Source organism: Cervus canadensis, chromosome 6 (assembly GCF_019320065.1).
Source record: "Cervus canadensis isolate Bull #8, Minnesota chromosome 6, ASM1932006v1, whole genome shotgun sequence".
In the NCBI taxonomy this organism is placed as follows: Eukaryota; Metazoa; Chordata; class Mammalia; order Artiodactyla; family Cervidae; genus Cervus; species Cervus canadensis.
Genome location: NC_057391.1, coordinates 96,029,153 through 96,052,188, shown reverse-complemented (window position 1 = coordinate 96,052,188; position 23,036 = coordinate 96,029,153). Strand labels below are relative to the sequence as shown.

The following is a 23,036-nucleotide window of genomic DNA, read 5'->3' as shown; positions in this document are numbered from 1 at the left end:
CATTTGAAGAAAAGGTGTTCGGGGCCCCTGTGGCAGCCTGACCTTGCCGTCCCTTTAAGGGTCACCCCCCATGGACTGAGGCACGCCAGGCTTCCCTGTCTGTCACCGTCTCCTGGAGTTTGCTCAAATTCATGACCACTGAGTCAGTGATGCTATCTAACCATCTCAGCCTCTGACCTCTGACCTTTAACCATCTCTCCCTCTTCTCCCTTTGCCTTCATCTTCCCAGCATCAGGGTCTGTTCCCTGCACCTGCAACGTTTTCTTGTGTCTTCGGATTTAAACAGTCCTGGGTCTCCTTTGTCACTTCCCAGCTGGGTGGACACATAATACCGTCAGGGCAGGTTGATCTTAGGATTAAACGGGTTCGTTTTGGAGGCCTCTGATATTTTCCTTCAGCATCCACCTGTTTCCTGCTTTATTTACTCATTCAACCAGTATTTGCATGCCCACCTGTGCCAAGTGTCGACAATGGCGAACAGCTTCTACCCTCATGTACGGCCTCCTCTGGGGAGACAGATGGTAAGCCAATACAGTAAACCAGGTAGCTTTAGACAGTGAGACGTGATTTGAGGAAAACAGTCATGTGAGAATGGTGGGTGGGGCCCGCGGGTGTCTCCGACTAGGGTGGTCTTTGGAATGAGAGGGTGGATGGACTTTCCGGGGGCTTGGGACTCGGACTACTATCATGGCTCCTCTAGGCTTGGCTCCTTTTCCGAGGCCTGGTCCCCGTGGTCTCAGGCACAGTCAGTAGTGGGGCTTAGGGTCAGCGCTGGGAAGCCGGCTGGGTCTGTGTGCATGTTTGGTCTGGGGAAACTCAAGAGAGAGATTTCTGCCTCCAGAAACCGCACGGTAAACAGCAGTCGTTGATGGCAGAAGGTCTCACAGATGAGAAAAGTTCAAAGACATTGCTCAGGAAGATTAAAAAAAAAAGCAAAGATAAAAGATAAAACCAAACAGAACTGTTGTGGCTCTCCTCGGGCTCAGAGAAGGGTCCAAAGGAGGGTCTTTCCCTGGCTGCAGGGGGCCTCCTCCTGTCTTCGGGGGCACCAGGCCCGCCTGGGTACACTAGACCTCACATTTGGGACAGATTTGGCAAAATCCCTAAACTAAAACATTTGTTATTTGGAATAAGGACAGAGAGTTAGTGTCACGTCTGTCATACCAAGACAGTTACCTTGACGGCAACCACAGGCAGAAACGGGCACCGTCGTCAGAACCCACCGGACCAGTGCCTGAGTCCCGGGCCTGCCACTTCCCAACTCTGTGACCTTGGCCAAATTACTAACCACTCTGAGCATCCATTTTTCCATCTTGGATTAAAGGACTTATTGTAGGCGTTACTATGAGATTTGAAGGTGCCTAAAGGCTCCCAGGAGCCTTAGTAGGCGGGCCCTTCATTCATTCACTGAGTCATTCATTCCACACCGAGTGCTTGTTGTTTGAGGCACTGGGGACACACCAGTGACCAAATCAGGCAAAAATGGCAAACAGCCCTGCCCTCGTGTGACACCCACATGCTAAGGGGGAAGGGGTGCCATATATGATAAATAAATCACTAAGTGAAGTGTGCGGGCTGTCAGACAGCGTTAACTGGTATCAGAAGAAAGAGAGGGGAAGGGAACATGTGCTTTGCGATGGGTTGGGGGCCCGGGCCGCTGGCTTCAGTGGGGCGGCTTGGGAGGTGGCCTGAGATAAGCGCTCGGCCAGTGGACGCGGTCCAGGGAGGGGACTTCAAGGGCCGAGGGTGGCAGGGCCAGATGGCGGGGCCTCAGAGGTCACGGCTCACGCTCCGGGCTTTCTCCGAGCGACGTGGGAACCACAGGAGGTTCTGAGCAGAAGCGTCGGGGTCCGCGGTGCCGCCCTGGCTGCAGGCCAGTCTGCTCCTCACGTCTGCGTGGGGCAGGGTTGCCCACCCGGGAGGGCAGCCACGGTGTCCGCTCTCAGAGCCACTTTGGCGTCTCCTTTGAGATAAACTGGTTTTGACAGCTTTGAGGAGAGGTGGACACGGAAGCAAAGGGCCAGGGCCAGGCTGGAGACAGAGCCCTGAAGTCCCTTTCCGCCTCATACCGCACCACCGTCCTGATCACTCCATCGCAGGGAACCATCAAGAGCGCGGGGACGGCTCACACACCACCTCAGGGGGGAGAGGCCACGCGAGCCGGGCTCCGGCTGCCGGCAGTGCGGTCCAGGCGCCAGCGTGGGGGCACAGTCTGGGACCGTGGTGCTGGCACGCAGACCCCCGGGCCAGCGGGGCCTGGGGGATGGGTGGGCAGGCGCAGCGTGGGGGCCCGGAGCTGGGGTAGGGCCGGGCCGGGTGGACTCGAGGGGTGCGCATCGGCCCTTCCCGGCCCACACGGCCGCAGCTGCCTGCTCCTGCCAGAGGGCCCCCCTGGCCTCCTGTGAGCCAGGGCCGATCCGCCCCCCGCTTCATTCGGACTCTGCCTGTGGCTGGGTGACTGCGAGCCGCTTCCCTAACCTCTCTGAGCCTGCCTTTCCTCCTCAGTGAGACTGGGTTAATGATGCCCGCTCCCTCCGGTGGCTGTGAGGATGCAGTGGGTTGAGGTACATGCAGAACCGGGGTTCACCCTGCCCTGACCCTGGGCAAGGCTGGCCAGTCCTGGGTCTCCCCCGCTGGGGAAGAAGTGCGGAGACCCCGAGACACACGCCTGAGCCGTGCGGAGGCGGACCCCTGCGTGGCCACCAACACGGCAGTCACTCTGAGCACCCCCACCCCACCCCCGACAGACGGCGTGGGCCCCCAAGACGCTCAGCCGCTCAGACAACTCGGTCACTGGGAACAGCTGGGCTGTAGTGAGGGTGCCTTCTCCACCGCCTGTCTGCTTAGGTGTGATCTTGAGACCCTTTAATTACCCCTTAGTGATGGACGGGTAAGGAACTGGTGCTGAAATAAACAGTATCTGGGCAGAGGGGGCAAGCCTGGTCCCCAAGTGCAGACCGTCGTGCCGCAGTGAGGGTCTTGCTGGGCTGGTGTTCTTGTGGCTCCCTGGGGCCCCGGGCGGCCCTGCGGCTTCCTATTCCCGAGGCGGGCTGCCTCGCTCAGGCCCCTGGAGTGTTCCCGGACAGGGGGAGGCATTTGTGGACCGGAACCGGGGCTCCCCCCCGGCCCAAGGGACTTCTTCGGAAACCAGGCCGAGGTGTAGCTGAGTCTGCGGCGGGGTGAGGAGCTGGCCTGGCCTTTAGGAGGCTCCCGGGGTGCACCCAACTCTGAAGTCAACCCCCAGACCCAGGGGCAGGGACTGCGGAGTCCTCTCCTGGCCCTCCCCGGCTGGCGCGCATCTGTCCTGCGGTCCTCTGAAGCACACGCCTCTGTGGAGGCCCACCTGTCCTGATTCTGGGACCTGGAAGACGCACCTGTTCGATGGTAGCGCGCTAGTGGCTCTCAGCCGGCCCGGGCTCGTGGTTGCTGTGGTCGGGCCAGGAGGCCTTGTGGCTCCGCCCCGGGGGCCGGGACTGCTGAGCTCCCCCCTCGACCCCTGCCCCCGACATTAGGGCGGGGGCCTCGGACTGGGGCAGTCAGAAGGGCGGGTTCCCCGCCTCGGCCGCCGTCCTGCCCGCCGGCCGTGGCGCCCCCTCCCTCGGCTGACTTGGCTCCTGGACCCCGCCCTCCCCGAGCTGAGCTGTTCCTCTCTCCCCGGAGTTCGTGGCGTTCAGCTCTGTGGTCCTCTCTGCAGGTTGGAAGCCTTCCCGTCCATCAAGATCTGCCTGCGTTTCGCCCCAGCCGCCCTTCCCTCCCAGAAAGGGCCGTTTGCCTCTGAGAAGACAAGCACAGAGTGAGACCCGCACGCCCAGTATTCACGCTGTGCTGTCGCGTAGGCACCCTCGGGCTGGCGGGCAGGCCACACTCGCTGGAGCAGTTACACTTTCCCTTAAAGTTTCCTTTGAAGGAAGGGCTAAGGTGCTTAAAAAACAAAACAAACAAAAAAAACAAAACACACTTGAAACCCACTGATCTGGTCTGACCTCCCCATGTTGTAGATGAACGAACAGACCCAGGGAGAGAGGAGTCTTCCTTCAAGCCACCAGCCGGGCGTTGCAGGAGTGACAGGCTCAGAGGTCTGGACCCGGGTCAGAGTGCAACTCCAGCTCGGGAAAGCCCATGTAGACAGTGGGGACACACATCTAAGGTTCCTCTTCTGAAGCGCTTGGGGCCAGGTGCGTTTCAGGCTGCAGAAGTTTTCAGAATGTGTTATACATACTAGACCTTACATGACAGTCCTAGTCGGGTCAGGGACAGTATTTCATGGGAAACAATCAGGATTTCTGCTTCAAAACGTATCAACAGTCATTGCCAAAGAGATAAAGTCACTCTAAAGAGCCTCGTGTGGGTTCAGTTTAACTGCCCAATAAGTTAACAGTGAAAATCAGCTTTGGGTTTGTAGAGAGGTCTGGAGTTTGGAAATTACAGACAAGGGATTGTAACCTGTAATGATAGTGCTGGACTGGCAGGGTGGCTGGAAGGACCAAACGAGAACAAAACGAGAAAAAAACGAGAACAAAAGCCTGGCAGTGCTTCGCGGGGGCAGCCCGGGGCGGGCCCTCGGGGGACATCGCGGCTCAGGGCCCTGGCCCTCCCCTCCCGTCTCCCCTCCCGGTGGCCCCTCCAGAGGGCGGAGCGCGGCCGCTGGGACGGCCGTCAGCCCGTGGCCCGCACTGCGCGTGCTCAGTTGAACAGACTTTCACCGGCGAGGCTCCTGCTTAATCGGAACTGGTCCTTCAGGAGGAAGGCTGAGCGCTTCCAGAGGGTCCAAGGAACAAGTGGTGACCCTGTCTCCGGGAGAGCTGTCCCGTGCGGACTGGCGTCCGGGAGCGGGCCGGCCAGAGGGCCCCGGCTAGCAGTCCAGTGTCTGCCACCTCCGCCGTTTTCCTCCTTCCTGATTGAGCCCTGATTTCCTTCAGCCCTTCTTGGCGCCTCCTGTTTACCGGAGCTGGGCCTTGGCCCCTGGGGGGTCGGTCTGGTCGCTTGCTTGTCACTGTTCTTTGACAAGCAAGCTCCAGCCCGTGAGGTGTCAGAGGCCTTTGCCGTGGACGGGCCTCTGGGAGGGATGTCTTCACGCTCCAGGGTGACACACGTGCTCCAGCGGGAAGAAGAACTTTCCCGCGTCCCGTCCTGGACGTTGCTGCCCGAAAGCCGCGGCCGTCTTGCGCAGGGAGCACCCCGCCCAGGAGGGAGGCCCGCGGAGGCGGGGGTGGGGTGTCCGCGGAGGCCGGGACGCAGAGGTGGGGACACGGGCCCGGGTTGCACTGCTGAGCCCCTGGCACTCACCCCGCGGCTGCCCTGCCCTGGGCTTCCTGCCACGCAAGACAGCGAGCTTCCTGCCGAAGCCCTGTCGACGGGCATTTGGTCACCACTTGCTGCCCGAGTGCCGGCCGCCGGCTCTGCCCCGGGCGCAGCCCCCGGAAGGGCCTTCGCTCGTGATTTGCGCCGTCGGGCGGGTGGGCTCCTGCCTCTGGGTGACGTCTCGCTCCGCGGCTCCTGGAGGCTTCCAGATCTCTGACTTGTGTGAAAGCCGGTGCTTCCATCTGAGCAGCCAGGAAGAGGGAAAGGCTCTTCTTTTTAATTTTGAATTTTTATACAATTTAAAAAGGTTATTTTCCATTTATAGTTATAAGAAAATATTGGCTGCATTCTTTGTGTTGTAGAATGCACCCTTGAATCGATCTTTGAGCCCAGTCGTTTGCCCCCTTCCCCAACCTGGTGATCACTGGTTTGTCCTCTTTATCTGTAGTGTCTTAGCGGCTCAGCTGTGTCCAACTCTTTGCAATCCCATGGATTGTAGCTCATCAGCCTCCTCTGTCCATGGGATTTCCCAGGAAACATACGGGAGTGGGTTGTCATTCCCTTATTTGTCTTTCTGTCTGACTTACTTCACCTGGAGGAGGAAATGGCAACCCACTGCAGTATCTTTCCTGGGAAATCCCATGGACAGGGGAGCCTGGTGGGCTGCAGCCCACGGGGTCGCAGAGTCGGACGTGGCTGAGTGACTGAACCGCACATGCCCTCCATCCGCGTTGCCGCAGACGGGAAGGGGTCTCTTTCCAAACCACCCCCCGCAGCCACCAAGACGAGGATGAGCAGAGTCTGGCAGGCAGGTGAGCGCGTGTCCCATAGGCTGCAGAGGGCAGCTGCGCCCCAGGAACCCTGACGGCGTGGCTGTCGCCCTAACCCCCACCAGGCCTGCCGCCATCCATTCGTGGGGCGCAGTGTGGGGTGGAGAGGCCAGAACCAGGCGGAACAGACACTGTGTGGCCCTTTCCCGGGCCTGCCTTGCGTGCAGTCGGAGTCCCCAGGCCTTTGCCCTCCGAGTGACCTTGTGCACATGACTGGAGCCACTGAAGCCTTAAATTTCCTGACTCTGTGAGTGTTGAAACAGTGCCGTAAGGAGGGAGAGTGAACAGGCATGTCTTGAGCTTCTGCTGTGTGCTGGATTCTGAGCGTGAACTTTTACACGGATCCCGGTATATCGTCTCAGCAGCCTTGAGGGGAGTGCAGCTGGGGTTGTGATTCCCATCCAGGGCACAAGTGGACCGAGGCGTGATGTTCACAGAAAGGATTCTCTCCTGCCTTTGACTTTCGTTCCATTATTCGACACTAGTGTTTTCCTAAACTTTTCAGATCAGAGGATCACCAAGCTGGTGTGTCAGAATGCAGATTGCAAGGCCCCTAGACACGCCTGGTGATTCTGATGCAGCCCGTCCGGGGGGAGGGGGGGACCAGGCTTCCCTCTTTACACACCTGTGGGTGACGCGCATTCTGCTGGTCTGTGGACACACTCGGGGGAGCACTGAGTTAAGGGAGCCGGGACACCATGGATCCCAGACCCTCCTGTGGGGTGGGAATTCTCTTGGCCTGAGATGCGGACTGGAAACCTGCCTTTAACATGGAACCTCCGGTGATCTGCTTCATCAGGCCTGGGAGGCCCTGCCCTCAGCCACATTCTCAGCATTTATGGAGCGCTTCCCCTCGGGCTGGCTGCCCCAGAAGAGGCCGAACAAGCCGGTCACCGGCTCAGGGCGCTTCCAGCTCAGGGCAGCCACTCAGCCTCCGGGCGGCCAAGTCACTGGCTGATTTGCAGCTCAGCATCCCAGGCTGGGCCCCGGCTCCTGCTCTGGGCGGTCTTGGCAGGGCGGGGCTCGGGGAGCAAGGCTGTTAAGTAGCACCAGGGGACTGTGGCTCTGGGCTTCCTGAGCCCACGGGATCGTCTGGGGTGGGGCCGGGTGTCACCTGGGCTGGGCGGAACCGGATGGCGTCACGGGGGCTCCTGGGAGCAGCTGGGGTCCCGAGGCTGAGCGGTGGCTGAGGCTGGCAGAGCGAGCCTGTTGGGTGAGATGCTCCCGGCTTTAGCAGCAGGGTTCCTGTGTTCAGGAGCCCTCAGTCCTGGGCAGCGGGCCGGTGGGTCCTCATGTGAGGCGGATGCAGGTATTTTAGCAAAGAGGAGAGGAACCTTGAGCAGGAGAAAGCACTGACTGGTTTTACCTTCTGAGACCCGGGTTCAATCCTGGGCTGACACTGCTCCTCTGGCCTCGGGTGAGTCACTGAGCTTCTCTCAGCCTCACTCTGTATCTCGACAGCCTCCTTCAGGAGCAGATAAGACAGTGAAGTTTCTCGCGTCAGCATCCTCTCGGGCCGCCTGACTGAATCACGAGGTTTGGGTTTGGGTGGAACGTTCCGGGTACTCAGGCCTTTTCAGGGTGTGGGGGGAGCGGGCAGGATAACTAACAGATGACAGCAAGGGGCTCGGCGGGCTGGGGGAGGGTTTTTGTTGCCCTGAATCGTGGCTGAGGCGCGAAGCTGACAGCCACGTGGACTTGCTGGGCCTCAGACTGGTGAGTGCCTCAGCCCAGCTCTGACGGGCGCCTCAGGCCTCCTCTTCCAGCCGAGCCTGGCTGCCCCCGGGGGCATGGCCTTTGGATCTTTGGTTCATTGCTGTGTCCCAAGCACCAGTCACATGGCTGACCCACAGCAGGTACTCCAGTAATTGTTTTTGGTTTTTAACTTTTTATTTTGCATTGGGACATAGCCACCAGGGCTTCCCTGGCGGCTCAGATGGTAAAGAATGTGCCTGTAATGCGGGAGACCTTGGTTCAGTCCCTGGGTTCTCTGGGTTGGGAGGGAAAGGCTACCCACTCCCTCTGGAGGAGGGAAAGGCTACCCACTCCAGTATTCTGGTCTGGAGAATCCCATGGACAGAGGGGCCTGGCGGGCTACAGTCCACGGGGTCGCAAAGACACAACTGAGCTACTGAGTGCACATGTATAATCAGTTCATTAACAATGTCGTGATAGTTTCAAGTCAAAAGGGAAGGGACTTAGCCACACATGTATACGTATCCATTCTCCCCCAAACTCCCCTCCCTCAACTGATTACTAAGTGAACAACTTGGCCTCTGCTCTGGAGGAGTTAACTTGGATGTATTTACTCATCAAGCACCTACTGAGCAGCGCCTGGGTCCCAGCCCCTGTCCTGAGGGCCCAGAACACAGTGATCACGGAGTCCAGTACACAGAGGCTGGGCAGACGGGGCCAGGCCCGGGCAGGGAGCGTCCCCGCGCACGGCTGCCTCTCAGCCTCCCGGACCGCGCTGGAGCCAACGGGAGGCCACGGGGGACAGGGGCGGGGCCAGGGAGGGGGGGCGCTCCTCCCTGTCTCTGGGGAAGTTGCAGGGCAGACACGTGCTGGGAGGCCCATCCCAGGGAGCATCTCCCGGTTCCCGCCTGCCCCTTGACCACTCTCCTCATCACAGCCGGGCTGGCTCAGAGCCGGGCTGTGGGCTGGGCCCCCTCGAGGGGCTGCCATCCCTCATCCGTGAGGTCAGAGCGCTCTCTCCAGCTGGCAAGACAGCACTGCTGGGGGGAAGGGGTGCCAAGGGCAGGACCCATGGGGAATGCCATACCCCCTTCCTGGCTGCCAGGTGTGGGCCCGGGGCTCGGCTCCCCGCGGAGCCCTGGGCTCTGGAGAAGCAGGCCTCCCGGCCCTTTGCAGATGGCCTGGCCACGCCGGCTGTGCCCCATCACCTTCTTCCAGGAATCTCACCCGGGGACTGCTCCTCCAGGCCCCTCAGGCCTTGCTCGCTTCTCATGCCTTCCTGGGAGTCCCCGGTGGTCTTTGCGCACCCTGGACAGGCGCGTGGTGCCCCCTCCCCGTGCACGCTGCTCCTTGAAGGCGGGGACCGGATGGGGCCTTGGATCTGCAGGAGGAGCTTGTGGACTCCATGAGGGTGCATGGCCAACGCGTCATGTGGGGCTGGCTTCCTGCCAGCACGTCCAAGCCTCCTGGGCCGCTCTGATAACACCCGCTTCCTTGCTGGACTCACTTCCTGCCCGGCTGAGCTCTGGGGACAGGCCAGGCCAGGCCAGGTCCCAGCTCGTGGCTTTCCGCTGCCTTGTCTCTCCTTAGACGGGGTTTCTCTAGGGGAGGGTGTGCGTGTGTCTAGCACGCTTGTCTGTTCTGCCAGCGCCGTGGAGGGTGGTCTCTATGCCCAGCCTGATTCTCCCAGGGCCGTGGAGGGTGGTCTTTACGCCCAGCCTGTGCTCCGGCCTCGTGTTGTGCACGCAGGAGGCTCTGGCAAGAAGCCTGCACGTGGGCGCCATTTCCGCCAACCTCCCCCGAGCCTCGTCTTTGCCTCATGCCATCTTGGACATCAGGAGGAGTTCCGCGAGGCCGGGCCCTGAGCCGGCCATGGTTTAAGCAGAGGTGCAGGAGCCGGGGCCTGGGGCGGCGGGAGGTCTGGTCTCCGCGAGCGTCACGGCCTGACTCACCAGGCACCCAGGGATGGAGGTCAGGGCGCAGGTGATGAGTTACCAGGATCTCGGTGTCTGTGGTTGATAAGTTATCAACACAAAGATCTTAGCCTTTGCTTTGGGTGAGGGGGGAGCCAGGGCAGGGCTTGAGGCGAGGGATGATCTGACTAAATATTAAAAAAACATCACAGCATCCGGCCCCATCACTGCAGGCAAATAGAAGGGGGAAAGGTGAAAGCAGTGACAGATTGCTTCTTGGGCTCCAACATCAGCGCAAACGGTGACTGCAGCCCTGAAATTAGAAGACGATTGCTTCTTGGCAGGAAAGTGATGACAAACCTAGACAGTGTGTTGAGAAGCAGAGACATTATTCTGCGAACAGAGGTCTGCATGGTCAAGGCTATGGTCTTCCCCGTGGTCACATATGATTGTGAGAGCTGGACCATAAAGAAGGAGAGCACCAAAGAATTGATGCCTTTGACCTGTGGTGCTGGAGAAGACTCCTGAAAGCCCCTTGGACTGCAAGGAGATCAAACCAGTCAACCTTAAGGGAGATCAACCCTGAATATTCACTAGAAGGACTGATGCTGAAGCTGAAGCTCCAGTATTTTGGTCATCTGATGCGAACAGATGACTCATTGGAAAAGTCTCTGATGCTGGGAAAGATCGAGGGCAGAAGGAGAAGAGGGCGTCAGAGGATGAGATGGCTGGACGGCATCACCAATGCAATGAACATGAACTTGGGCAAACTCTGGGAGATGGTGATGGACAGGGAGGCCTGGCGTGCTGCAGTCCACGGGGTCGCAAAGAGTCGGACATGACTGGGCGACTGAACAGCAGCCACATGACATGATCCGACTTGGATCTGAAACAGGTCAGGGCATCCGATCCGTGTTTTCTAGTTGAGGGGTGTGCCCTTCTCTTCCCCACCGCGCTGGTTCGGCCCAGCCCCACCTTCCCGTGGGTCTGGCCAAGAAACGCCCTGGCCTTGCTGACCACGTGGCTTGGTGGCCGGTGGCCTCAGAGGCACTGCCCTCCTGCAGCAGCAGCTCTGCCTCCCCTCCGCACATGTCCCCCAGGCGCGCTCTCCTCTGCTTGGACCCTGAGCGGCCTCGGAAGGCCACGCTCCCGCCCCTCGCTCCTGCTGTTCAGCTGCCGAGTGACGTCTGACTCCCGGCGACCCCGTGGCCTGCAGCCCGCCAGGCTGCTCTGTCCCTCGCTCCTGGCCTGGCCTCATCTTGTTGAGGAAACAGAAACGAGTGGGGGACCCGCTGGCCTCCTCCTGCAAGCTGACCCACTTCCCTCCTTCCTGGCGTTGTGGACCCTGTTCCTTCCAAGGCCTGCAGCCCCCTTGCCCCTGCCCCGAGCCCCTCCCGCCCGTGCCCCCCAGACCGGCCTCTGCCCTGAGCCCCTGCCCCCAGGCCGGCCCCTACAGACCTCTCTCTGCCCCCCCGGGCCTGTCTTCTCTCCGTCTGCTCCTCTGGACCGTGCCCTGTGGGATGCACCTGCCCCCGGACTCCCGGTCAGAGCCGCCCTCTCATCGCTGTCTGATCATGGCCCTTCCCCATCTGCTCTGCCTGCCTTGGCTCCCCGAGCCATCTCGTGTCAAGGTCGCCTCCCAGTGTTGCCTCCATATGGCTGAATGTGGTGGTTATGTTGATGCTCTCGTCTTCCTGAATTCCGGCTGCGCTGACCCACCCAACCACACCTCTTCCCAGTGACTTCTATCTTGGTCTCTTTCCTGGGCCTTCCTGCTCAGCCTCAGCCCCCTTCCTTCATCCGCTGACTTGATTTCTCTACTTGGATATCAAACGTCTTTGGCCTGGTTAACACAGAACTTGTGGGAATGTTCTTCCTTACTCAGTACACGCAAAGTGGTACCATGGTCCGCTTTACCATGCCATCTAAAATCTAGAAATGATCTCGAATCCTTTCCTTTCCTTCCCTCAACCCTCATGCATTAGTTTCCTGTTGCTCCTGTAACGAGCTGTCACAGATGTCCTGACATCAGTCCGTACACATCTGTTCTTTCACGGTTCTGGAGGTCAGAAGCAGGGGATGGGTTCCCTCGGGCCAGAAGCCAGTGCCGTGTCCCTTCTGAGCCCCGGGAGGAGCTCTGTCCTGCCGTCCCCAGCCTCTGCAGCCTGCCACGCTCCTGGCTCGGGGCCCCACCTCCGCCTTGAAACCAGCGGTTCAGTGTCCTGCAGCCCCTCCGTCTCTGCACTGGTCAGCACGTCTCCCTCTGACTCTGACCCGCCTGCCTCCCTCTCCCAAGGACGCCCCCCGGTGATACAGGATAATCCTCCTATCTCAGGGTCCTTAACTTAATCACATCTGCAAAGTCCTCTCTGCCACGCACGCTGACATTTCACAGGCTCCAGAAGTTAGCACGCACTGGCTTCATTGCGGTGGGGGCTCCTGTCCTCTGCTGTACGCCCAGTCCTTTCCGTTAGTTAGTCTGGCTTACTTTACCTCCAAATCACACCTCGCGAGAGTATTTCTCCCTTTTCGTGGTGTTTCTCATCGCTTGTCCCTTGTCCCGGGGCGTGAACCCTCTCACCCGACGGCCACAGTTAACCGTCTAAGCCGTTCTGCCTTTGCCTCCACTGTGCTCCAACCCCACGCTCACCCTCCGCACAGCAGACAGAGGATCTTTTCAAACCTGCATCAGATCACTTTACCCGCCTGTTGACCACCCCCTGCCCCCGCCCCACACCCCAAAGCCTTCCAGCGACACCAGAGTGAAGGCCAGGCCCTCACCAGCCTCCAAGGACGTCCGTCTCTGCCTCTCACCACCCGATCCATGCCCTCTGCTGCAGCACACGGGCTTCTTGCTCTTTCTAGAACACACCAGCTGTGTCCTCACCCACGGCCCTTGCAGGCTCCGAGAGGATGCGGTCCCCTCAGCCGTCTGCATGGTGGGCTTCCCGTCGTTCACGCCAGGAGTCCGCTTCTCCGGGGCTCCTGCTCTGCCCTGGCTTCTGGTGGCCGTCTCTCTGCCCGCCTCTCACCGCCAGCCAGGCTTTCTATGGTTTGTCTCGTCTCCTCTGTGCGGACACGGCCGCTCTCCGGGGCGGAGGCGTCTCCTGTCTCGTGGCCTGCCCTATGCCCTGGCTGGTGTGAGCTCAGCGCACACCCGGGGTCCTGTGAGAAACGCCTTCAGCTCCAGGAGCTGGGGGGCTTCTCCCAGGGGACCCCGAACGGCGCTCAGACACTGCCTGGGGCTCTGGCGGAGAGGGAGGCAGGCCCAGCCGTGAGGCGCCCCCTGGGGAGTCAGGGCCCCAGAAGGATGCTGGAGTGAGTGTGTGAGGGGCTGGCAGCCCGGGAGAGGGGAGACCGCCTCTCACAGCTGCGGACTTGAGGCATCTGTGCTGCTTCTCCGCTGGTGCACGAGGTCGGGGAGCCCCTCCGTGGGTGACCGGACCTGCCACTCTTGATTCAGAGCTCCGTGTAACACGGCCGTGAGTTTTTGTTTGAAATGACCAATGTGGATGACAGATGTGAGTGGTCCTTAAAGTCAAATAGTTCAGAGGGGACACAGTGCAAGCGGCTGCTTCCCCGCGTGTCTCCCCGTCCTCTCACTTGCTGCCCCCGACACGGCCGCGCCCAGGGGCCCTGGGGGTCCTCATCAGAAGCGCCCCGTGGACCTGCGCGTTTATCGGAGCGTCTGCTGTCCGTCCCTGGCGCTCACACACAGTGGTTGTGTCTGTCTTTGAGCTGTTATCTGTTACCGTGTGACAAACCAGTGGAACGCTTAGTGTCTTAAAACAACCCCTTTCGTTATTTTTCATGACCCTGGGCTTGCCAAAGCTTGCTCCTGCCTCAGCGGCTGGGGGCCAGCTCAGGGACGCTGTTGCCTGTGGCCTTGCAGCCTCCTGGGGCCAGACCAGCACATTCTGCCGGTGATTGTGTCACCGCAAGAGGGAGGTGGAAGTGAGCAAGCCCCTTGCGAGCTTCTGTGCCTCGCGCTGGCTCCTGTCATATCAGTTGGAGCCAGTCGCGTGGCCGTGCCCGGGTCCACGGGAAAGGCCAGGAAGCGTGTAGACTCAGGCATGAGGAAGGACCTGGGGCTGTTTGTGCAATCCTGCTACGGCAGAGCGGTGTTTGCATCTGTTCCCTTTGTTTACTGGACGGCTGTCCCACTGCCTGGGGCCAGCGCCATTCATTTAACAGGACCCCTGTCACTTCCGTCCTTTGCCATTAAGGCTGCCTGTAGTAAGCATTCTTTTACGGGCCTCTTTGTGCTCAAGTGCGTGCATCCAAGGGAGGGTTTCCAGAGCTGGAGTTTCTGGGCCGGGGGGTGCAGGAACACACGTTGTTTTCCAGGTGTTGTCGGTACTGCTGAATCGCTCTCTGTAGACATTCACATCAGTTTCTACTCCTCCCAGCACCGTCTGATGGCCTCTGTTTTCCCGTTAACAGATTTGGGAAGCAGGAGGGTCACAGATGCAGCGAGCACTAAGGTCCCTGTAGTTTACAGGAGGCCACTGAGAAGGGCTGGAGTTCATCAAGGTCACATGGAGGCTGAGAGGTGGGGAGCGTGGCCGTCTCTGCCGAGCAACAAAGGGGACAAACCCGTTCCTCCTTCAATAGGGGTTTGCTTTTCCTCTTGGATCTGAGTCACAGCAGGAGTTGTTTGAATAGATCTAATGCCTTTCTATTGACGTAGAAACCGAACGGTTGAGATTTTTTGCATTGATACAAAGAGCTCCCTGGAGCAGAGTGGAAAGCTGATCGTCTTCTTCCCTATCGGATCAAATCTCTGGGTGCAGCTGTTCACCCTGCAGAGGGACACGGTGAGGGAGGGGCAGGGCTTCCGCGGCTCCCCGGGTTGGGGGCTGAGGCCGCCCAGGTCGTGGGCTGTTCAGAACCAGAACCCCCCAGGGCCAAGTCCCCAGGCTTTTTCCTGTGAGGGCCCTGGGGAATGGCCTCTGTTTGGCTTCAGGCTTCTGTTTATGTCACTGGGGAGCCGGCTTCCACCCCTGGGGAGCCGGTTTCCGCCTCCTCAAACCCCTCAAGCCGCCTGCGGGAAAGGTGACCCGGACTCCTGGCCCCTGAGCCCCCTCCCCTTGGTCATCTGAGACTCCCCGGGGAGCAGGAGAGGACCTGGAAACTCCTGTCCCCGCTCGGCCAGGGCTGGGGAGGAAGCCGGGCCCCTGTGCCCGCAGCAGACGTCCACTCGGTTTGTGCCGGGAGACCCGGCAGGCCCGGCCGGCTTCGCACCCCGGCTCCAGGACAGATGGGCGGGCTCCGAGTCCGGCGGCGTCTGCAGGACCCGGGGCAACGCGGACGCCAGGGCACCGCCCGGCGTTTGGTGCGCGCGCGGGGCGGCTGGGCCGGTGACGGACGCTGCTCAGCGCCCGCCACGCCGGCTGGACCGTGGGCCTCCGGAGCGCAGGGACTGTGTCTCAGAGAGCTCTGCGGCCCCGGTGGATCCAACGTGACCATTCTGGGAAATAGTAAGTCCTAAATAAATGGAAAAAAAATAGAGCTAGTAACAGACACTTGGTCAGCACCTGCTCGGCACTGTATGCATCACACACATTATCTCTAGTCCTCACAGTCGCCAAAGGTGAGGAAACTAGGGCTCAGAGAGGCTAGTAACCGGCCCAGTGCCGCAAAGCTGGGAGGAGAGGAGCAGGGCTTCAGGCCCGGGGCGCCTGAGGCGAGGCTGTTTCTCACATTGCGCTCCTGGGCTCCCCGCCCGGGAGCACACCCTGGGGAGCACGCCCCGGGAGCACGCCCCAGCCCACTCTGCAGTCCCACTGCCCTGCCCCGCGCTCGCGGTGTGAGTGGCAGGTGGAGGCAGGTCTTTCGGGATCAGGATTCTGAGCCGCTACTGGGAGTTCTTCAGGCAGCCGTGGGGAGCACCTTGCTTGCTGTCCAGTCCTCGGGGATCACTTTCCTCTTGTTGCCTGATGTCCAATGTCTCGAAAACTTTTTTTTTTAATGTAAACTATCTTGATTTTGTGGTTTTTTCAGATGAAGGGTAAATTTTGTCCATCTTGTCTGGAAGGGAAAGTCTGTTTTTAACATTTTGATCCTCCTATATTCTGTATTTAGTTCTTCAGTCCAGTGGGAATTAATTTTCTTGTGTGCCCCGAGGTATCTTTCTCCCTTGTGCATCATCGCCCTGGCATGTAGCAGGACACACCGTTGGGCTGTGACCACTGGGTCAGGGCTGTCTGTTTCCTTTGTCCATAGTGGATTCTGATCGGGAAGCCCTGGGTCTTTGGCCAGCAGGCGGGAGCCTCCTCCATCACTAGGACTGAGCCTTGCAGCCTCTGGCCTCGTAATTTCTGCATAATTTCTCCAGCACGAGCTGGTTGATACTTGTAAGATTTCTGCCTTTCTCATGGGGAGAGTGAGTGGCAGGGAACTCACCTTTTTGGAAGGGAAGCCAAGAAAGCTTAAATATTCTCAGGAGATTAATTATAACCTGAAAATTTTAAAAATTTCAAAATGATTTTGTAGCCACCGTGCTACCTTTCAAATTGGGTTTTCCTCTTTCCCCAGAATGTGCAGCTCCTTCTAGAACTGAGGCACTGATCCTTGCCTACCTGACAGGAGATCCTCTCCCCTCCACCCATCTCCCTCTCCCCTACCTTCATGGTTCAGCTCTTGGAGTTTCCCCTAGCAGCTCATCCATGTTGCGCCTTTGCATATTCTGTTCCTTCTGCCCAGAATGCCTTTCCACACAGTTTCCTCCTGGCAAATAAATGCCCGTAATACGCTTGGTGAAGGCTTTGTCTCCTCCTCCACCCAGCCAGGGCTGCACACATCTTTGTTGGAACCCACTCCTTCAATGGTCTTGAAGGATCAGGACCTCCATGAGAAAAGGGACATGCATGCACGTTCAGTTACTTCATTGGTGTCTGACTCTCTGTGACCCCATGAACCCTCTGTCCCCATGGGGGACACCAGACTCCTCTGTCCATGGGATTCTCCAGGCAAGAACACTGGAGTGGGTTACCGGGACCTCCTCCAGGGGATCTTCCCAACCCAGGGATCGAACCCTCATCTCTTTTGTCTCCTGCATTGGCAGGCAGGTTCTTTACCACTAGCACCACCTGGGAAGCCTGAGATAAGGGACACTGTCTTGGAATTCTAAGGAAAGAGACCACTTGCCAGGGATTGGCAGGTGGCTTCTGGGTGATGAAGTTCTTAATGCTCCAATACAAGAAACTGAAATTCTTCCAACAATCACTGAGCTTGGAAGAGAGTCCCACACCTCCAAGGAGAGACCCGCCCCCAGCCCTGGTTGCTGACCCCCCAGCCTCTCCCCTCAGCTAAACCCCTGCCAGGGCCCCTCCTTGCTGCTCTGGAGTGTGGGGCTCTCTTCACATCTTGCATCGAGACTGCTGACTTGCCCTAGGGTCAGGAGATCAGTGAACGCGAATGACGCAGACCCCAGCCAGCAATGGGGACTAGTTTTACCCCCTCCTCAGCTGTGCAGCTCTTTGTTTACAGAAACATTTTTGCAAGCCTTGGAAGTAAAAGGGACTTCTCCAGTGGTTCAGTGGGTAAAGAATCTGCCTGCAACGGGATTCCATCCCTGGGTTGGGAAGATCCCCTGGAGGAGGAGAAGGCAACCCACTCCAGTATTCTTGCCTGAAAAATCCCATGGACAGATTACAGCCTGGTGGGCTAGAATCCAGAGAGTTGCAGAGTCGGACGTGACTGAGCAACTAAGCAAGCACAAGCACAGGGAAGTCTAGACCCACGAAACAGGAGAGGTGAAGAGTCAAGGGTCCTCCCGGAGCCCTCGCTGGGTTCTGTGGAGTGCTGTTTAGAAAGCAGTCAACTTGGGGGTGGGTGTGGCCAAGTTTTCTCAGATGGTTCTCAACGGAAAGCCTGTTCTGTGTTTGGGAGATCTAGCTGGGATCTAAGTCTGGCCACTATAACAAAGGTCAGAGTAACAGAGACGGAAGCAGAACAAGGCGAAAGTTAACGTCTCTCTCTCGTGTCCCAGCTGGTCGTGGGCAGCGTCCAGGCCTCGGTGGCCGCCCGTGGGCGTTGGGGACCAAGGCTCCCTGTGCCTTGCCGACGCCACCCACAGAAGCGGCTCTGCCTGCCGCTCTGGGCCAGGTGCCCGTCTCCCTTCGGCGGCGCTGGTGGGGGCGCCGCGCGCCTGGACGCAAGCTCGTGCCCTCTCGGGCCCGGCCGTGATGCTTGAGCGTCCTGGCAGCCGTCACTGCCCACGCAGCAGCTCCCTGCAGCCCAGGAAGCTGTGTGCACCGGTGAGCCCCGGGCACTCTGATCCTACAGGAAGGGGGGGAGGCTGAGTATTCGGGGGTGCCTGGCAGATGCTGCCAAAGGCAGGGACAGGCCGACTCCGAGGGGGCGGTCCACATGCCTCTGCCCTTACTGAGTTACTTCACCACTTACTGCGGGTTCTTCCTGCAAGCCTCTCCCAGTGGTCCAGGAGAGACCGGGCAGCCGGGGAGGCTTGGGCGGGGCCTCGGAGGAGGTCAGCAGGGACGAGGCGCTGCCAGCGCGTTCTCAGCACCCAGAGCCCCCGACAGTCTGAGGACCAGACCCAGCTGGTTGTGGGGAGAACGTGCCGGGCCGTGTTTCAGGCTGAAGGGTTTGGACGTCGCCCGCGGTGGTGGGGTTGGGGAGTGGGCACCAGGAGGCTCTGAGTTCTGAGCCCAGCTGGTCTTCTCACTCACCACCCTGTTCCCTGGGCACTTTGCTCAAGGCAAAGTCAGCTGGCCTGCGCACCTTTCTTGGGCAGGCTGTCCCCTCGCCTGGCCTGTCCGCCCCCTCTTGTCCGCCAGCCCGGGCCGCTCCTCCTCCAAGGCCCAGCTGAGCGTGGTGGTCCTGCAGGCCGCCGCCGCCCCTCCTGAGCGCCCATCGGCTCCGTCCTGCAGCCCTGCTGGGGTCGCAGTGTGGCCCCCGTTTCATCCGTGGGGGAAGCAGACGCTTCGAGAAGTGAGCTAACGTGCCCCGGCCCCACACCCAGAAAGAGGCGCAGGGAGCCAGGCCGCGGTCTCTTGTCTGGTCTGCTCTCCGGCCTGGGGATTCTGTTCTGGGTGCTGTTTCCAGAGGCCCGGCCAGAGGGCAGCAGCAGGGGGTGAGCCTGGTGACCGGAGCAGGGTGGGGCGGTGCAGAGAGGGTCCTTGACTTAATGTGTCAGAGCCTTTCTTAGAATTACCATCCCCCGATGCTCGGATTAAATCCCAGGGCCAAAGTCACGGGGTGACACACAGATTTAAATCTAGGACTCTGAATCCCATTTTACTTTTTTATTTCTTAGAAACTTAAAGTATGCAGTAAAGAAATTCAATGTATACTGATAGTTTTACCTCTCAGAAATAAGTACTATTAATATCGTGACATATATTTTTCTATATTTTATAGAATTAATTTTTTCTAAAAGTAATAGGAAATGATTCTGCTCAATAGAAAGAATTCAAACTGTAAAGATGAGAGCTTAAAAATTATCCCAAATGTTATCATTCAGAGATTCCTACCATTTACTCCAGTGATAATCATTCTAGACATCTCTCTAGGAGCGCAGACCGATTTAAAGAGGAGCAGACATCCTTTTATAAACCGCGCTCTTTACTCCTGTTCAGTACAGTAGCCACTAGCCACATGTAGCTCCTTGGCTTCTTGAGTCATAGTAGGTGTGAATCAAGATGTTCTGTAAGTACAAATTTAGAAAAATTAATATGAAAAAGGATGTAAAAATGTCTCAACTTTAAAATACTGATTGCTTAATTGATAATATTTTAGATATACTGAGTTAAACAAAATATATTATTAAAATTAACTTCACTTGTTTCTTTTTTCTCTTTTAATATAGCTACTAAAAATTTTAAAGTAACATGCAGCTTGCATATGTTTCTGTTGGATAGCAGTGCTCTGTTTAGAAAATAAACTAGTAATAAACACTCATGGAAAGAACAAACTGAAGGAATTGTAGCGCTCCAAATAAATGCTTCACCTCGTGACATCAGTTCCTAAAAGCCCAATAAAGCTTTAAAAAGTCTGATGTTGGGACTCCCTGGCAGTCCAGCGGTTGAGACTACGTGCTTCCACTGCAGGAGCTGCCAGTTCGAACTCTGGTCAGGGAATTAAGATCCTGCAAGCTGCGTGGTCCGGCCGAAAAAAGAAAAAAAGATTAAATAAAAGAGATCCTTGACACCTTATAAAAATATCGGAGTCATGTTTTTTTCTTTAACATGTATTAGAGTTTTGAAAAATGAGGGCATGGCCCCCTGAAGTTCCTCCCAGTTTTTGACATGCAGTTTTTGCATTGTATTAGCTTATAATAGCCGCGTTCTGTCCTGTGATTCTCCCACGCCTTCAGTATTTCCGTAGGTGGAAGCTTTGATGCTCACCCTCAGGCCTCTGCCTGCCTGTCCTTCACCCCTGAGTCCGGGTTCTTTCTCAGGAGGCTCACACTTCCTGGAGGAAGCGCCGCTGCTCCGTGTCTGGTGGCTGTTGGGCCCGCTCTCTGCCCCGGCCCCGCTCTGCGCCCTGGGCCCGCTCTCTGCCCCTGGCCCCGCTCTCTGCCCGGGCCCCGCTCTCTGCCCCTGGCCCCGCTCTCTGCCCCGGGCCCCGCTCTCTGCCCCTGGCCCCGCTCTCTGCCCCGGCCCCCGCTCTCTGCCCCGGCCCCGCTCTCTGCCCCTGGCCCCGCTCTCTGCCCCGGCCCCCGCTCTCTGCCCCTGGCCCCGCTCTCTGCCCCGGGCCCCGCTCTCTGCCCCGGCCCCATTCTCTGCCCCAGCCTTGCTCTGCGCCCGGGCCCCGTGCGCACACGGCCTCATGGTCCTGGCGTTGTCGCAGCCCCGGGGCCTGCCTGGTGTCAGGCAATCGCTTTCTCTTCTCAGACGCCTGGATAATATTGTGTTACTCAGCCCTGTTTGGTGTTGCTTGGCTCCTCCCAGGCCCTCAGTCTCGTCTCTAGAATCAGCTCCCCAGTGCAAGACAGAGGCGCTGCTGAGAACTAGCAATTCAGCAGCTTTGGGTCACTGACCAGAGGACTTGGAAAGGCTCTCGTTGCAGCTCGTAGACCTAATTCTCCAAATCTCAGTGGGTCCTCTGTGATATATATGTATCTATATTTTGGTTAATTTTTGTTGTTGTTCAGTTGCTAACTGGTGACAACTCTTTGCCACCCCATGGACTGTACCTGCCAGGCTCCCCGGTCCTCCACTGTCCCAGGGTGTGCTTAGATTCATGTCCATTGAGTCGGTGATGCCATCCAACCATCTCATCCTTTCCTGCCCTCTTCCTCTTTTACCTTCAGTCTTTCCCAGCATCAGGGTCTTTTCCAATGAGTCAACTCTTCGCATCAAGGGGCCAAAGTACTGGAGCTTCAGCTTCAGCATCAGTCTTTCCAGTGAATATTCAGGACTGATTTCCTTTAGGATGGACTGGTTGGATCTCCTTGCAGTCCAAGGGACTCTCAAGAGTCTTCTCCAACACCACAGTTCAAAAGCATCAATTCTTTGGTGCTCAGGTTTCTTTGTAGTCCAACTCTCACATCCATACATGACTACTGGAAAAACCATGGCCTTGACTAGACGGACCTTTGTTGGCGAAGTAATGTCTCTGCTTTTTAATACACTGTCTAGATTTGTCATAGCTTTCCTTCTAAGGAGCAAGTGTCTTTTAATTTCATGGCTGCAGTCACCATCTCCAGTGATTTTGGAGCCCAAAAAAGTAAAGTCTCTCACTGCTTCCGCCTTTTCCCCATCTATTTGCCTTGAAGTGATGGGACTGGATGCCATGATCTTAGTTTTCTGAATGTTGAGCTTTAAGCTAACTTTTTCACTCTCCTCTTTCACTTTCATCAAGAGGCTCTTTAGTTCCTCCTTGCTTTCTGCCGTAAGGGTGGTGTCATCTGCATAACTGAGGTTATTGATATTTCTCCCAGCAGTCTTGATTCCAGCTTGTGGTTCATCCAGCCCAGCATTTCGCATGATGTTCTCTGCATATAAGTTAAATAAGCAGGGTGACAATATACAGCCTTGACGGACTCCTTTCCAATGTGGAACTTGTTCCTTGTCTGGTTCTTACTGGTGTTTCTTGACCCACAATACAGGTTTCTCAGGGGACAGGTCATGTGGTCTGGTATTCCCATTTCTTTCAGAATTTTCCAGTTTGTTCTGATCCACACAGTCAAAGGTTTTAGCATAGTCAATGAAGCAGAAATAAATGTTTTTCTGGAATTCCTTTGCTTTCTCTGTGATCCAACAAATACTGGCAATTTGATCTCTGATTCCTCTGCCTTTTCTAAATCTAGCTTGTACATTTGGAAGTTCTTGGTTCACATATTGCTAAAGCCTGACTTGAAGGATTTTGAGCATGACCTTGCTAGCCTGTGAGATGAACACAATTGTACAATAGTTTGAGAATTGTTTGGCATTGCCTTTCTTTGGGATTGGAATGAAAACTGACCTTTTCCAGTTCTGCGGCCATTGCTGAGTTTTCCAAATTTGTTGACGTATTGAGCTGCAGCACTTTATTTATTTATTTTGCTGCAAAAAGCTTTATTGTTTCCATTTGGTCCAAGGCTTGAGAGAGGGCTCCAGGATGTTAAAAAGCTGCCTAGTAGCGGCAGAGAGGGGCTTCAGGCAGCCCTGATGTTAGGTGGGTTCTTCAAAGGCCACTGGTCTCCAGAAGCTCCTAGTCATGCTTCAGGGTGAGCCTCTCGAAGAGATACTCGCCCAACCCAGCCTGGGGACCAGCCAGCCTGCAGAGGTTGGTCAGGTGGTCACCCATCTTCTTGATGAATTTCACTTCCTCATCTAGGAAGTGGTTCTCCAGGAAATCACAGATGTGGGGGTCTCCGCAGGCAGAAGCCAGGCCATGCAGATCCAACAGGGCTTGATTCAGGTTCTTCTCTACGAGAAGGGCAGCTTCCATAGCATCCTGGGTTTTACCCCACTCATCTTGAGATGGCTTCTGCACGTCCAGGAAGAGGGCGCGGCCGCCACGCTGGTTTTGCAGTTTCAAGAGACGCTCTGCACCCTCGCGCTTCTCCTTGGCCAATTCGCAAAAAAAGTGACCCACACCCTCCAGAGCCACATCGTCGCGGTCGAAATAGAAGCCCAGAGAGAGGTAGGTGTAGGAGGCCCGCAGTTGCATGTTAACCAGGCGGTTGACGGCAGCCTCCACCTCGGTAGAATAATTCTGATGAATCTGGGAGCTCATGATTGGTCGGTAATAAGGAGTTAAAAAATGGTGGCTGGTCCTGGCGATCGCGGACAGCTGAGTGGCTGACTCCGGAGGTTGCGATTGGAAAAAAGGTTGGAGGGTAGTC

The 23,036-nt window shown here is 57.4% G+C and overlaps 2 protein-coding genes across 7 annotated transcripts in view; one reads left to right on the top strand and one right to left on the bottom strand.

The window, feature by feature from the left end:
* TTC7B (tetratricopeptide repeat domain 7B) overlaps positions 1-23,036 on the top strand; it is a 263,594-nt gene that overhangs the window by 1,469 nt on the left and 239,089 nt on the right. The window lies entirely within an intron of this gene.
* On the bottom strand, positions 22,247-22,945 carry LOC122443958 (ferritin light chain-like). Its single transcript, XM_043472778.1, has one exon. It carries the CDS (start codon positions 22,925-22,927, stop codon positions 22,400-22,402), a length of 528 nt encoding a protein of 175 aa, XP_043328713.1. The 5' UTR covers positions 22,928-22,945; the 3' UTR covers positions 22,247-22,399.

What these genes read in the sequence shown, in the direction of transcription:
- LOC122443958 (XM_043472778.1), bottom strand. Translation starts at nt 22,927, where the DNA reads ATGAGCTCCCAGATTCATCAGAATTATTCTACCGAGGTGGAGGCTGCC.